The sequence below is a fragment of the Ammospiza nelsoni genome, chromosome 3 (assembly GCF_027579445.1).
Source record: "Ammospiza nelsoni isolate bAmmNel1 chromosome 3, bAmmNel1.pri, whole genome shotgun sequence".
In the NCBI taxonomy this organism is placed as follows: domain Eukaryota; kingdom Metazoa; phylum Chordata; class Aves; order Passeriformes; family Passerellidae; genus Ammospiza; species Ammospiza nelsoni.
In genome coordinates, this window is record NC_080635.1 from 80619895 (window position 1) to 80635966 (window position 16072).

The 16072-nt window shown below is 35.4% G+C and overlaps 1 protein-coding gene across 3 annotated transcripts in view; it reads left to right on the forward strand.

The window, feature by feature from the left end:
- The window catches only part of KIDINS220 (kinase D interacting substrate 220), a 74560-nt gene extending 59975 nt beyond the window's left edge, over positions 1–14585 (forward strand). The window contains exons 25-30 of one of the 3 annotated variants that reach the window (XM_059467327.1): positions 743–853; positions 1720–1776; positions 7194–7334; positions 9109–9207; positions 10079–10327; positions 12203–14585. In XM_059467327.1, coding sequence (XP_059323310.1) covers positions 743–853; positions 1720–1776; positions 7194–7334; positions 9109–9207; positions 10079–10327; positions 12203–13471 — 1926 coding nt within the window. In that variant the 3' untranslated portion in view covers positions 13472–14585. The remainder of the gene's footprint in view (positions 1–742; positions 854–1719; positions 1777–7193; positions 7335–9108; positions 9208–10078; positions 10328–12202) is intronic. The other 2 variants (XM_059467325.1, XM_059467326.1) reach the window with 2 other exon arrangements.
- The last annotated feature ends 1487 nt before the right edge of the window (positions 14586–16072 follow it).

Below are 16072 nucleotides of genomic sequence, written 5' to 3' on the forward strand. Positions count from 1 at the left end.
TTGGTTTTTAGATTTTGGTTTTTTTGGGGGGAGGAGTTTTATTAAGAATTGGGCAATGAGTTGAAAGCAATGAGTGCTGTAATTCTGCTTTCCCTAAAGTCTAAATTAACACTGTCCCTTAAAATATTATTTGTATTGAACAACATGCATTAATGTATTTCCAGCAAAACAAAACTCCAGTACTGTCTGCTCTAAGCATCTGTTCATATGTTTATAAAATCTAGTGTTTGTGGAAGCCCCCAGGTTGGGTGCCACAAATATGGGAAGTTCTAGTGGTGAATGCTCTTAGTATCACACTTCTTGTTTATTTGGTTCAATTGTCTTGAATATTACAAATGACTCAAAGTTTTACTGAGCAACTGAGAAGGTCGGAGAGTAAAATTATCAGAATTATTGTTAAATTATCCTTTTCCCATATTGAAAGCAGATGTTAGAGAGTAGCTACCAAAACCATTCTGTCTCTATTCCTCCAGAAAACTATACCAGAGCACCCATTGGCTTGGAGGGAAAAAAAGGGATCATTTGCTGAGTGATTTTGAAGAATTCACTCCAGAGCTTTTGATTGAATTCTGTTCAATGGTTCAATGCAAAAGTAAAGAAAGCTATTAGTAATTGCTCTTTTTTACTTTATGAAACTCAGCTAGAGGATGTGTTTTGTTGTAATGATTTTTATTTTATTATTACATTTTGATTTGTGTAATTGTTTGTCCCTTTTTTGTTACACCTTTTTTTTTTTCCATAGCCATTCTTTGCCCCATATCTTTATATGCCAAGGTATTACCCTGGCAGTTCTCATCTCATCTCACGTCCACCACTAAAAACGAGTTTGTCCAGAGATCAGAACAATGGCCTAGTAAGTATTTTGAAGGGTAATTCAAATACTAACCTAGACAATAAATATAGTGAGTAATGAAATTAAAGGTTATTAATAATGATTCTCTGTTAGACAAGTATAAGCTTTATATTTATTATATATATTTTAAGCAAAGGTGTTACTAACATGTAATGTAAATGTATTTTGTTTTAACTTTGGAAATTTCTTACAGAGGACAACCAATTCTAGCATCCATGTATAAAGATTAGAAAAGAATGACCTTTGATAACTGGCAAAAATATATTAATGAAAATGCCAACTGTACTATAGTACCAAAACAGATGTAGTGATAGAAGACTACTTGTAAATTTATATTCCATTTTTTTAATAATGTATCACAAATTCTTTGTACCCAGAGAAGATAAAATTACATCCTTTAATATTGTAAAGAATGCTAGAAACTGGAAGATCATATTTAAATGTTAAAAGAAATATATTCAAGTAAAACAAAATACATTTTATCTGAAGTGTTTTTGAAGTACAAATAATCCAATTTTACCCATTAGAAGGGCAAAATTAGCAGACTTTTCTAGCTTCCTATAGAATAATAAGTTTCCTGTTTAACAGTATTTATTTTACTGACAGATGGCTGTTCAAATGGAATGATGTACTGAGGAAAGATAAAAAAGTAAAAGCCTCACTTGTTGGTTGCTTTAATTCTAGGGTACTTATACAACGAGCAAGGCTGTTAAAAGGTGGTAAAAGCTTTAATCACTTAAAGATAACAAATGTGTTTCTCTTGAATTATGTATTATTGTGAGATCAGTCTCATTCACTGTTTACTTCATAATTTTTGTTGAGCCCTTGATCATTTTACCCAAACCATAATATTTTGTTGTTGTTAGGATGTTATCAAGGAGGATGCTGATGAGGGGCTTCCTTCACCCACAGACCCCTCAATGGTAAACGAGTAGTCATGTGGTGTGGAAATTTTAGCATCTCATTGCTTTTTCAGCAGTAATGAGTCTGCATTAATCATAACTGCAGTTCACTAACACTGCATCAGTGGCTTTGGTGGGCAAATAGAGTAGTTGAAAACTAATGTAGTTCGTGAATGAATTTAAAAGCTAATATTTCACTTGCAAGACGTACTCTGTTTTCCCCTGTAGTTTTCCCCTTGCCTTTCTCAGTAGCTGTGGTGAGCTTTGAGTCAAGTGTCGTGGTAGCTGAGCAGAGTGTAGAATGACAGCTGGTCTTTCAGTGCTTAAGTTTTAGAAGTAATTGTGTTTTTCTGCTTCAGTCAACTCTCTCTCCCGAACCTACTTCTTTAGTTGGTGACATAAAGCTATTGCAGGTAATACAGTATAAGGCAGCTTTGATAGAAATGGAAAAATAAAATATTGCTGGTCATAACTTATTCATGAGTCCGAATGTTAACAGTTACCTTTTCTGTGACTTGTTTTGTGTTATCCTAAGTATTCATACTTAGGATGTCATCTTTATGGTATATGTTTTAACTCTAATTATGGTAATCGTGTTTTATACCAAAACAAAGAGTTTAATGTGACTGTCATGATTCTCTTAATATTTGCTGCCAATAGTTGTTGGCAAAAGTTATAGTTCGATTGCATTTACTTTTTCTTTTTGTAAATAATTGCAAAAATGTCTTTCTGCTGTTGTGCAATGAAAAAACAATCAAATCCCACACAGATTCCAAACTCTGTTTAACTGTACATAACTTTCACTGAGAAACCACATATGTGTAGTGCAATGGAAAAGGTATGCTAAGTTTCTCTCTCCCAAGTCATTTTTTACTTTGTGTGAAGGGATGACTGTGGAGTAATTTTTCCTTTTGAAATGCCATCCTTGTGTTTGACTCCTTATCTCATTATCCCATTCTTTTCCCAGACCTTTGAGACTTGCCAGTGCAAGGAAAATTATGGACTTGCTCAAAAGTATTAGCATGATGGCTGAGGACTGTGTGTCTCTGTGAGTGTGACAAGGCACACAAGCCTGGAAAAGGAGGATTTAGTCTTGGAGCAGAATAGTGAATGAGTTCCAGCAGCAGAATTGGAACTGAGTGCCTCTTCTGCTTGCTGCTGAGTGTTTATCTTAATGCACATTTAGGTGCAGCTTCAAACAGCAGTTTAAAAGACTCCTGTAAGTAATATATTGCCTCTAAGCAAGAAAATACAGGAATTAAAACATTAAAAAGAAACTTCCTTTGAGATAATGATAATGGAAGATTTTGTTAGATCTGTTTTTTAATTTAATTTATACTGATGTGAATCTCTAATGCAGCATATCAGATCACATACTTTTCTAAGACTTAGCACTATTTAACCTATGGTGTAAATCTAAAACTTGGGATTTTTTTAAAGTCTCTTGGGAAGTTGACTAGAAGGTTGTTAGTCAGGATAAGATATGCGATGTATTTTCAGGGTTTCATCTACTCTAAATCCACTTCTTTTGTCAACTTTATTGAATTTTCCATGAAAGGAAACAATATTATGTTTGTGTTATGTGCTACAATTATCTGTAGATGATGGGTACAATAATTTCATCCAGCTATTTAGGTAGCTCTTAATTGATGGGTCGTTGCTACTGTATAAGTGATCCAACTTATTAAATGGTTTGGTGCACGCAAAGTAATTAAATAAACGAAAAAAAAACCTGCACAAAGTAGTTAATGAACACCAAGATGTGTAATTGGTTTGGTGATTGAAAACAAGAGGAGCATGTAGAATCAAAATTGTCTTTCATGCTAAACTGGCAATGAGCCAGAAATGTTGCAACTCCTGTGTAAAATAGAGAATAATCATTGTTTTGAATGTTTGAGTCATAACAGGGTGAAAAAACAGGATTACTCAGGAGCATAATTTTTTTTCACACACATCATAATTTCTGCTTATTGCATGAGTTGACAGCTGTGTAGAGGCTGTTATGTGATCTAGTTATGGGTCTGCTGTTGTCAGTCTGATGTTGGAGTGAGCAAATCCTGAAATTCCAGACCACCATCATTAGTCTCATAATATCTGTGTAAGTTCAGGTTAGCTTAGTAAAAATCAGAAATATTTTGAGTATAGTCATCCTGTATCAAGCATTTTACTTTAGCCACCTTCCGTACTTAGATTCTGCTGCTGATGATAAAACTTGTCTGTCTCAGACCATAGTTTACTGTTCTTTGCTAAATGGATCAAAACATAGATGTCAAACTGGTGAGCTGACCAAATACCATCTATTTAGTTGTATCAGCATGAAGGTGCATTGCAAATTTTAGGTTATCAGCTTGAACCACTAATGGAAATAGTCTTAAGATGCCAGCCTTTGATATCTGTGATGCAGACAAACATGCATTTCTGCTGGTTTTACTGTACAGATGCTTATTTTTGAATAACTGCAAAAATTTCTAGAATGCCCTTTTGAAGAGTTTATAGGTGGATTGCAGTGTTACCAGTCATGGAATGGTAACATGGAATGGTTCACAGAATCCCCTTTTATGTTAGAAATCAAACTAGCATTAGCAGTGCTTATCTGTCATAAACTTGATTTTGTGCTTTAATTTGCATTGTTGATTTTGACTTCTTAGGAAGTAGCTTGTTCCAATATGATTACTTTGTTTAAATACATTTTTTCATACTGCACTGAATATATAATCCATAAGATGTAGTGTTATGTGTGCTTTGAATGAGGACTAACGTGGCCAGAGCATGAAGTATAGATAAACATAGAGTACTTCTTAAGAAGTACTTTTCAAAAGTTTGAGCGAATGGAAATGTATGGCATGGGAGTTTTCTTACAGATTTTCCAGTGCTTTTGTGTAGCATTTTTATGCTTTGAATATTTGTGCTTATAAGAAATAACTTTTCTATTCTGTGGGTGGTGCTGGTTTGTTTTTGGGGCTTTTTTGGGTGGGTGGGGGCGAGGGACGTTGGCAGATTTGATTAGATAGAAGTTTGAAAAGTTATTTGAGGCACACTGGTAGTATAATGGGATCTTGAGATGGCAGGAGAATGTTTCATTAAAAGAAGGATTTTCTGTCAAAAACAATCTAAACCTTTATGAAAAACAGAATATAGCAAGTGGTTTTTTTACAAATGCAAAACAGAATAGTCTGCTCATGAAAATAGTATTTGTATAGCATATCCTAAATGTATATTTTGAAGACCTATTTTAAAAGTTTCATCACATTATGAAAATATCCTGTGTCTATCCTAACCCTGATTTCCTGTTTACTTCAAAGCATGTTCTCTGTATGTTTGACCTTTGTGATATCACTTTAAGCTGTTGTTTCTTTTAATTCTGTTTTGTCCTTTTCTCAAAGCTGTGTAAGTCTGAGTTAAACAAAAACAGACAGGTACAGCCAATTCCTGTGAATTCTCATTCACTTGTTTCAGAGTCATTCCAGAAGCTATCATACTGGTGCTTCATGCTGGGCTGTCTGTAAACTAATGCTCATTACTAGCCTTGAGGTTTGTTTTGACAAGCTGCTTTTAGCTTTTGCATGGCAAATACTTTTCAGACTAATGTTCTCTAAGCATCTCTAACAAAACCACTAAGGCTGAAAAATGTGTCAGTTTAAGTACAGTTTTAATTCACTTACATGATGACAATATCCCTAAAGCTATTACATTACTTATTCTTCAGAGAGTGCTTTTCATAAAGAATGATTTGGATTAATGTGCATCTATTTCAAACAGTTCACACTTTAACAAAAATAGTCTAAATATTTCAGCTTTTATGTATCTTTTTTTATACACTGAAAGCAAAGTTTCTAAACTAGGTCTTAATGTATGCAGAAAGATTTGCTTATCCTTGATTGTTAGAAAAATATTTTGATCTGAACGAGAATCTGTTAAATTAGATGTGTGTAAAACTTTTCTTCATTTATTTCTGGGTATATCATAGATAATGTATTTGATAGATTCTGAGAACAAAGGCAATTGCTAACACATGTTGCTTAGGGACCATTTATTTTAGTGGTGCCACAAAGTAATTTTGGCTATAACAGTTTCTTTTGTTTTAATTGATAAGCCTTCTTTCAAAAAATAATTAAAATTTGAATTAACTGAGTATCTTGTCTTTGTTGATGTATTATATAACTCATGCCAATAGTAAATAGTGTGTTTATGAGGAAATAATGGATCACAAGCTGGTATTCTGAAGAAAATCCCACAGTGATCTCTTAAAGAGGAAAATTAAAGATGTATAAAAGAGATATATGATAAATAGATTATGGGTGAAGCTTCATTCTGTCATTTTCATAATTTTGATGATTGGCTTATATCCATGACATGATACAGATTTTAGATGTGCTAAAAATCAGAGTAAGTTAAGATCTAAAATTTGTCCTTTAGACATTGTAGTATCTGACATGTTCTCTAATGGAGTACCAAGCCCTAGTTTAAGTGCCTAGACTGAAGTGGAACTAAAATGTTTAATTTTTCTGCAGTAATTTAGGTAGATTGCCTTCCTGGAAAATCAGATATATCCTTTGTTTGTTTATTATCCAATTGGCATGACATAAAAAAAAAATTAGGAATGGTTAAAGGAACAAAGATTGGTGCCCCAGCTATTTCCAGGCAAGTGTGTGAGCTGCCAGGCTCAAATTCCCTACAACCCCCAGTAGTGTTCCCAAATGAAGCTGATAGTTACACACTTTAAAGTCCATTTCAAGGACATCTGGTGGAGAACTTTAGGGGAATTACATGTAATATTACCTAAACTTTGAAACTCAGAGTAGCTAGGAGTGTGCCTAGCTCCCCAGATCAGGATATCTTTGATAACAGTAAGTCAGAACTCTGAGGTAGTAGATAATGGGGTTTTGGATTGCTGCTTTGGAATTACTAGTTGAATAAATTCTTTGTAAATATCCTGGTTTAGATAATTCAGATAAGGTTAATGGCATTCTCTGTGATTACTCTTGGTTTTCACAGGGGTGGAGATTTAGTAATTTAGTAATTTATCTAGTAATTTGTTGTATCTGCATTATTTGAGAAAAAAACCCCAAACATCCCAAAACCAAAGTAACTGCTAAAGTTAGGAGAAAACTTATGAGTGAAACTGCATTGTAAATTGATTAACCTGTACTTAATATTTCTGATTTTTATGTTTTTTTACTTGAAATTATGTAAGAGGGTTATTTTGTCACAAAGGCAGGACTCAAGGTGCTGGTTTTTTTCTTATAAATACATATAATGAATGTTTCCCAATATATAGATATTCTGATAATAATTAAAAATGCCTGTGCATTCTTATTCTCATATCTTAATTTTAAAATATAGTTGAACACAGCTTGATTTGTGTTAATGTGTATTATGAATTTCTGGGTGTACTGAGTACTGGAACAAGTCTTATGTGCACATTTTCTCACTTACAGGGAGCAGGCGCAGGGTCAGCCACAGGAGTATCCCATGTATCTCTGAGCGCAATGAGTGTGGAAGCTGTGTGTGAGAAGCTAAAGCAGATAGATGGTCTGGACCAGAGCATGCTACCTCAGTACTCTGCAACTATAAAAAAGGTATCAGCTGAATTTCATTTATGTGCTTAGTTCGTAAACATGGAAGAGGACGCAAGAAGAGGAAAATATTTAGTTACTTCTTTTCTTGAAAATGTTTATTAAAAACATCAGATGTTAAAATAACATCCTAAGTTCTGTGCATGACAAGTTTGGAGGACATTTTAATACAAGCATTCATTTTTCAGAGAAAATGCTCTGTTGAAAAGGACAAACACTCAGAACTATAAATGTTGATGAGACTGGTTATTCTGAGAAAAGAAGCAAAGAAAAATCTTTCAAAATTGCCATATGTAATGAAAAAATAAAAAGGGTTGCAAAGGTCTTCTATATCTAGGTAGCAGTATCCCTTACTTTTTTCTCTGTGAAAAATTGGCACATCTCTCCTGTTGTAAATGAGTGGTGAAGATGGCTCCATTTCTTTATCACAGTCCACATCTATTTGCTTCAGAAAGAGATCACTGTATACTTTTCTGTCTCTCCTCTTTTCTGTGATAGATACTTTAACACTGAATTGTTTTTTGTTCTTGCATTTTTTTTTTCACAATTCTGTGTGCTCTATTTTACAAAGAATGGAAAAATATGAAGGTTGTCTTTAGTGGATTTGCTGAGCTGACTTTGTCCTGGAACCTATCATATCTTAATATGGAAGGATTTGATTCATGGATTAAGAGACAGGTTTTTCATAGGAAGCTTCAGCAAAGTTACTCAAAACAAGAAGTAGGATGCTAGATTGCAGGTCATTAAGTAAAGCTGAAAAAAAATTTAGTTGCGTCCTTTGCTCCAGACTGAAAGAAGGATGTACTCATCAGTTGTCCCTAATGAGATTCCTCTTATTTATATTCTTGCATTGTAAGAATTACAAGGGATATCATGCAAAAAAGAAGGAAGAAAATGGCTCAGCCTGGTCTTTTTCCTGGTTTGACTAAGACCATCTGCTGGGATATGGGTAGAGAACCGTTGAGATCCCTCAGTATTAGCAGAGCTCTCAACTTAGGTCTTCCATTTTCTGGCTGCTCTCCTAAGACATGGTTTTACATTCTGTCTATGCACTGATATATGGTATAAAGATAAATACCTCTTTTTGTTATGTAATGAAAATGGTTCTGTGCTGAATTTGGTGCTTTTGGAAGTTAAGCACTATATAAACATGCCAAATGTAAGGAATATAGATCTTGTTTAAGCACTTCTGTGTTGATCTCTGATTGATGATGAGCATTAGAAAGATGTCTAATCTTCTACCCCTGGGAATTTCTGATGATGGGAGGAATGTAAGCCTGTTTCATGCAGAGAGGGAACTTAATGGAGGCAGTACTTGATCTCAGATGCCTGAAGCCAGGGGTCAGATGCTGCCTGGGACTTCATTGTCTGATTATCTTCAAATGCTTGGGTGTCTGCAGTCCATTTCTGTTCTGAGTTGGAGAAATATAAGCAGATCAGTGTGGCTTATTGTCCCTGAAATTTTCCACCACTTACATGTTATTTCCTCATGTCTATATATAGGACACCATCATATTGCCTTTTTTATACACATTTTTAATGGATTTAATATTTCCGTTTTTTTCCATGACATATAGGTGTTTCTTGTCCATCAGCAATTATCACTAAATATACTTGTACAAAAACACATGGTTTTATATAGAATTGGACTTAATAGTGACTTTGGGAAATTTCACTAGTAGTCTGCATCCAGCTTTACCTCTACCTTTTTAGTCTGTTACTGCTGTGCCATAATTCTTGTATCCATAATTGACATTATTTAGGTGTATTTTTTTAGGCAAATATAAATGGTCGTGTCTTGGCTCAGTGCAACATTGATGAACTGAAAAAAGAAATGAATATGAATTTTGGTGACTGGCACCTGTTCAGGAGCATGGTAAGACTTTCTGTTCAGTGTTCAGGTCATCATAAATTAGTCTTTTAATATGAGACTTTCTTTCTTTCTGATTGCTTACTTATTGTCACCACCTTTAAGTTTGTAAATATTATCTTAAAGCATGAATGCATCTGCTATTTAGTTACTTTGTCTTTTTGTCTTAAGCACTAATGAGTGCTTTGCTTCTAACTTTGCTTCTGAATTTGCATCTTAATTGATTGTGAACTCTGAAGTTTTTTACTCCTTTTTTTGTGGGATCTGTTTTTTCCTGTGTGAGTTCCCTTTTTGAAATTTGCTTACTTTAATGAAATGGTCAGAACTTAACTCTTTTTAAAATCTCTGTCCCACTGTTGAAGTTAGTCAGGGAATTCAAATTATGGGTCATAATAAGTGCAAGGAATTGGGCAGGCAGGCTGTTACAGTGAGGGTTATGCATCACTGAGAACTGAATTTTCTCTCAATTATTTTTAGACTATTGCCAGTTTTCTTTCTTGAAATAATGGTGTGTCTGTCAACTGTAAGTCAGTCTTGAAAACACCAAGAATTACATGATGAGATTTATTGTTAGATATGAAGTGTTTGTTTTGCTTTAAAATTTATAATTTATCACATACTAGTTTTACAAGAATATAAGTATTTTTGTGGCATGTGGGTTCTTTCAAGGGTTTGAGCGGTAATAAGAATAATTTATAAATACAAAAGAATTAGCAAGTGATTTTTCTACTTTTCGTGGTCAAAACTGCAGATACAGGTACACATTTACAGCAGTGAATTCCTCGTTCCTATTTTTAATGGAATTCTTGTTTATCAATTTTGAGAACAACTTCTATTTATGCAATTACATTTAAACTGTCTCTCTTTGCACGTTAAGATACTTGAAATGAGAAATGCAGAAAATCAGGCTGCTCAGGAAGATCCTCGTGGCGCAGCGGAGCACGGTACAGCCGCGATTCCTCACAGTGACCTTACTCGCCGCCCTGGCCACAGCACCGAGCTGCCTCACACCGAGCTGACAGGGCTTGCTGGCCAAGCTCCCTACACACTGAACTTCAGCTTTGAAGAACTCAACACAATTGGTCTTGACGAAGCTCCTCCACGCCACAGTAACTTAAGTTGGCAGGTATTTAACAGAGAAATGTATTCTGCTTGCTTGCCTGTATGGAAAAGAGGTTTTTTCCAGTCTTGCTATAGACAAGTCAAGAAATAAGTCTCTAGGATAGTCCAGATGCTTTCAGTTCTCAGTCTAGGTAAAGCCTAGTGCTGCAGAGATGTAAACTCTAACCATACTCGGAGTTGAAGTCTTTAATTTTTGCCATCTGAAAAGTACTCATCTGTTCCAGTAATCACTCTTCATGACAAACAACCTAAAGCTATCATGCCTTTCTCATCTAGCCTAGGGTGGTGTCTTCCAAGGCTTCTGTATTTTTATATTATTCAGGCTTTGTGTATTAAATATTTTAGCTATGTGCTAACCAGACATTAGCCCATTCAACAAATGTATTTGTTAGGTTTTTGAAAATAGACAGTGCTCCATGACATCAGAGCCTTGTCCTTACAATGCATAACCTGTTCATAAACTCCAGAACTGACATCCTTCTCCAGCTGTGGTTTCTGCCAGAGGCTGTGGTCAGTTTTATTCTGTATCTTATGATACCATGTCAAGTGTTGGGTTTTCGTTTGTCTATCCTTAAGAAATAAGACTAATCAGTTGGTGGCTAAGTAGTGGTTAGAATTAAAAAAAAAAAGAAACAGCAAACCCAGTGGCATGAACCCTTTTCATCTCTAAAAGTAAATTATAAAATCTTGAAGGTGCACCAAAATAAAAAGACACCCCAAATTCCTAACCATAGGTGATACTTTCAGTAATCAACATTGTGAAAGTGGGTTTGGGATATATATCCCAGAGATAGATTTCTGTCCCAGATACTTCTGAGTGTGTGCATGCATGCCTGTGTTTGTTTGTAGGATACAAATTACCCTTACTACCCATTTCCATGGAGTATCAATGTATGTTTTTTCTAGACCAAAGTGGCATTACAACATTTGATGTATTTGAATAAACAGTGCTTCTGATGCCTATATAGTTATCTAAAGTTGAATCAAAGGAATGAGAAAAATGGTTTGTCCTTAAGAAAACATTAAAATTCACCTGTTAGAATTTTTTAAGTCAACACTGACTTGTATTTCAACTTCTCTGTTGTGGTGAGTTGGCCCTGGCTGGATGCCAGGTGCCCACCAAAATTTCTTTATCACTGCTCTCCTCAGCTGGGCAGGGGAGAGGAAATACAATGGAAGGCTTGTGGGACAAGATAACTGCAGGGAGAGATCTCTCACTAGGGACCACCATTGGCAAAACAGACTGCACTTGGGGAAATTAGTTTTAATTTGTTACCAATGATGTCAGAGTAGGGTAGTGAGAAATAAAACCAAATTCTAAAAGCAGACATGGGGGCAAAGAGGGTTATGTTTGTCAGAAAACTGATTTTTCTGAAAACAGATACGTGGAATTTTGCCAGGATATATTGAAGTATGTATGGTGGAGGTCTTTTAAATATGTTTTTGAGATTTATTCAACATTTAGATGAATTCTTGCTGTCTTTCTAATATAAAATGCAAATTTTGTAAATGTATGAAATGTATTAGAAAAGCCCATCTTGACATACAAATCCAGTCTTTGTAATTATACACTCAAGAGTTAGTCTCAAATACACAGGAGGAAATGCTTATTTTGTGGAAATTTTTCATTATGGAAACCAAGAATAGGAATATTTTCTCGGTTTAGTTTGTGTGTGTGATTCCATATATATGTTTATAGTAAGCATATTTAATTATAGTGTTTACAGTTTCACTTGCATAATCTTATTTGCAGCAATGAAAAGAATAATTTAAGTACATATTTAATGCTCTGAGTTATTTCATGTAAGAAGATTGATAAAAGTAAAAATAGATGGTTCATTTAACTGTTACCTTTTTCTCTTCTTTTTTTTTTTTCCAGTCACAAACTCGTAGAACTCCAAGTCTTTCAAGTCTTAACTCTCAAGATTCTAGTATTGAAATATCAAAGCTTACAGACAAGGTGCAGGCAGAGTACAGAGATGCATATAGAGAGTATATTGCTCAAATGTCCCAGTTAGAAGGAGGTGCCAATTCTACCACAGTAAGTGGGAGGTCCTCCCCTCATAGCTCAAGTGCTTTCTACATGGGCCAGAGCACGTCAGGGGGCTCCCTGCACTCCAGTGCAGAACAGGAAAAAGGAAAAGATGGTGAACAGAAACAGGATGATGGAAGAAAGTCCTTTTTGCTGAAGAGGAATGATGTTGATTACAGTACTTCAGGTGTTTCTACTAATGATGCATCTCCTTTGGATCCTATAACAGAAGAAGATGAAAAATCTGATCAGTCTGGTTCCAAGCTTTTGCCAGGAAAGAAGTCTTTGGAAAGAACAAGTATTTTCCAGGCTGCAGATTTAAAACTTAAGGGAGTTACTCTCCGGTATCAGAAACTTCCCAGTGATGAAGATGAGTCAGGAACTGAAGAATCAGATAATACTCCACTTCTTAAGGAAGGTAAAGATAAGAAAACAGATATCAAAATAGAGAAGCAGCCCAAATCTCCAGAACATGGGTCTGAACCTATTAGAACCTTCATCAAAGCAAAGGAGTATTTGACAGATGCCCTTCTGGATAAGAAAGATTCATCTGACTCTGGTGTAAGATCCAATGAAAGTTCTCCAAATCATTCCCTCCACAATGAAGGAGCAGATGATTCACAGCTTGAAAAGGCAAATCTCATTGAGCTTGAAGATGACAGTCACAGTGCAAAAAGAGGAATTCCACACAGCCTTAGTGGCCTTCAAGATCCAGCTGTGGTTCGCATGTCTATTTGCTCAGAAGATAAGAAAAGCCCTTCTGAAAGCAGCCTGATAGCAAGTAGCCCTGAAGAGAGCTGGCCAGCCTGCCAGAAAGCCTATAATTTAAACAGAACCCCTAGTACAGTCACCTTAAATAACAACAGTGCTCCAAGCAATCGAGCTAATCAAAATTTTGAAGAAATCCAAGGTATCAGAGATCCATCTCAAATTATCCTGCACCCTGGCTCGGGTTCCAATCCAACTGCAGTTCAGAATGAGAACCTGAAGACGGCTGCTCACAAGCGAGGCCAGCGTTCAAGTTACACCAGGCTTTCAAAAGATTCATCAGAGCTCCACACCGTTGCAGCCTCAGAGGGAGCTGGGTTTGGAGAAGAGAGAGAGAGTATCCTGTGAAAAGCAGCCAGGTTGAAAAGAGTATGCTCATGAATTGTAGCTTGGAATTCTTTGTCAGTCTGTGGTTACATTAATCTCTGTAGCTCAAGCTTTCAATATTGTAAAAGAAGGCCTAGATTATTTTCAGTCATTTTCTCTGAAAGGAGGAGTAATTTTTACCAGAAGCAAACTACTTCAGACCTTCCCCACATATAAAAGCAGTAGTTGTCAGCATGGAAAATCAGTTCTTTGTTAAAACACTGTGCAAAGGTTTGGTCAGGGGCAGATTTTACAGAAGTATGGTTTAATTATGAAAAGTACAATGTGAATTTGCTTTTCTCTTGGGATATGTATTACTTACCCCATCTAAACATTCCATTAATTCTCCATATTTGCAAGTAAAGTTAATGCTGTCCACCCTTGCCATTTGATGTTCAAGATGCCAAAACATTGAATAGCACAACCTTACCAAACTTTGCATTAATTTATGAATTAATGTGTGCAGCATAAAATACATATGTTGAAATTTGAGTGTTAAGGTACTTGTTTGGCTATATGTATGCTTTTGCTCTCTGTATGTTCAGTAGTTACTGTTGGATTTGTGAACTTTGGGTAGAGTGGTGATAAGGTTTGTAAGGAATGTTGTCTTGATGTGTCACTGGAATTGGCAGTTATTTATAAGGTAATACCTTATCATTGACTTAGTGGATCCATTATTTATTATAGCTACACAGTTTGCAGTCACTGAATAGATGGTCTCCGTAGGTGCAACCACCAGATTAAAATACTGTAAGGGTAAAGTATGAATATGATGTTTGAATTTATGAAGTATTTGTGGCTGTGTGTGGTTTTTCCTTGGTACAGTGTTTATCATTTGGTTATGGAAAGAAAAATAAGCAGTGTTTGCCATTTTAAAACTAATGCATACCTTTTGGAATCTTGTCAAAGCTGTTCTCCAACATCTTTATTTCTGAAGTACAGTGTTTGAAGATTTTTTTAATCATCTAAGTAATGTACCGGAATGATGTTATAGCAAATACTTGTACTGTCCAGTGAAATCTGCATGGTTTTGAGGAAGAATTGTTCAAGCTAGAGTCTGCTGATAGAAAGAAAATAAAGAATAAATTGGCATGTTGGGCTTGTGTCCAAATTTCTTTTTATTTGCAGTACTTTGTTTCTTCATTTGATAAAAATATTAAATCCGTGTTGTTACAGGTTAAAGTACTTCACAGATTCAATTCTTTAACATGCATTAAAACAATATGCTTTTTAATGTAATGCTAAATAAGTATAGAAATACATTTGATAAATGAAATTGCCAAAGCAGATGTTTCTAAATTGAGTGCTGTGAGCTGCAGAGAAGTGGACATCTCTCACTAGTCCAGAGCAGCATTCCTGCTGTTTTGGCAGTCACATGTGCTGGTAACTCTGCACAGCCTTGCTTGTATCCCAGTGCATCTCCAACCAGATGCTTCCCAAGGGACCTTGTGGTCTTGGCCTTTGTTTTCCAGATCAAGAGGATGCATTTCTATGCCAGAGTCAACAGAAGTGTTTCTGCCTTTATCTAGGCTCTGTATTTTTTCAGTCCTTACAGGACTGGAGATGTGATCTGTACATTTCTGGATTTGGTTGGTATGTTATTTGGTTGAATTAAAATTTTCTCAGTGTTACAGAAGTACTGGTGACTTGTGTGCACTATTAGATTAATAGTTCAGCCAAAATGCCTCCCAAAACAAAATATGCAGCCCCCAAAGCCTGTGTAGCTTCATAATACTTTGCCAAATCTTTGGGAACAGTTTTTTGGGCTGGGTTCTTTGTCTTAAAAATAAGAGTACATTACTCTGCTCTCAGGCATTTTTGGGATGTGAAAGCTTTTGACAGAAAGATATTTATAATCATTGTTTTATAAGAGAAGACAAGTGTAGCCTTCTTCATTTAGGCATATAGTATTGACAAAAGATACAAATTATTTGGAATAATTTTATCTTAATTCCTCTAAATAGATGAATGACAATTTGTCATATGGTTTTGAGGTATTTTTCTTCCCGAAAGTTTTATCCCTCAAGTCTTCATAAAATACCAACATTGGGATAAAAGAGGAAAACTTTTCAGTGTTTCTGTCCTGTGTTCACTAATACCAGTGGAATTGCTTACCATCCCTAGGAAGCAATAGTTACAAGAAACTGTCTGTGTAAGATGGCACAGGACTTTATGCAATTCCCCCTTTGGGTATGATGATCCATGCCACACATGGGATGTGGGTACCTAAAGTCATTTCAGTTCCAAACAGTGGTTCTGTCCAGTTTCATGGACTGCTTTAGCTGTGTTATATAGTAATGCAGGCTGTAGTTTATATCATCAAATGTGTTCATGGACTTTTTATTTAATGCCTTCCTATCAAGGTTCCTAGAATTGGGAAATATGAATACTTTATGGCCAGTTTAAGAACAGCATGCCGTAAGAGCTGGCTTTTAACAGGACAATGAATATAACTGACTCAGAATTTTCTTGCATAAAAATAACTAGACAGAGTGAATTCTTCTTCTAAGTTTTTTTATACAGGTGCTCCTAAGCTAAAAGAAGAAACTGGTAGTATGATAAAGGGAGAGAAAACAAAGAAGG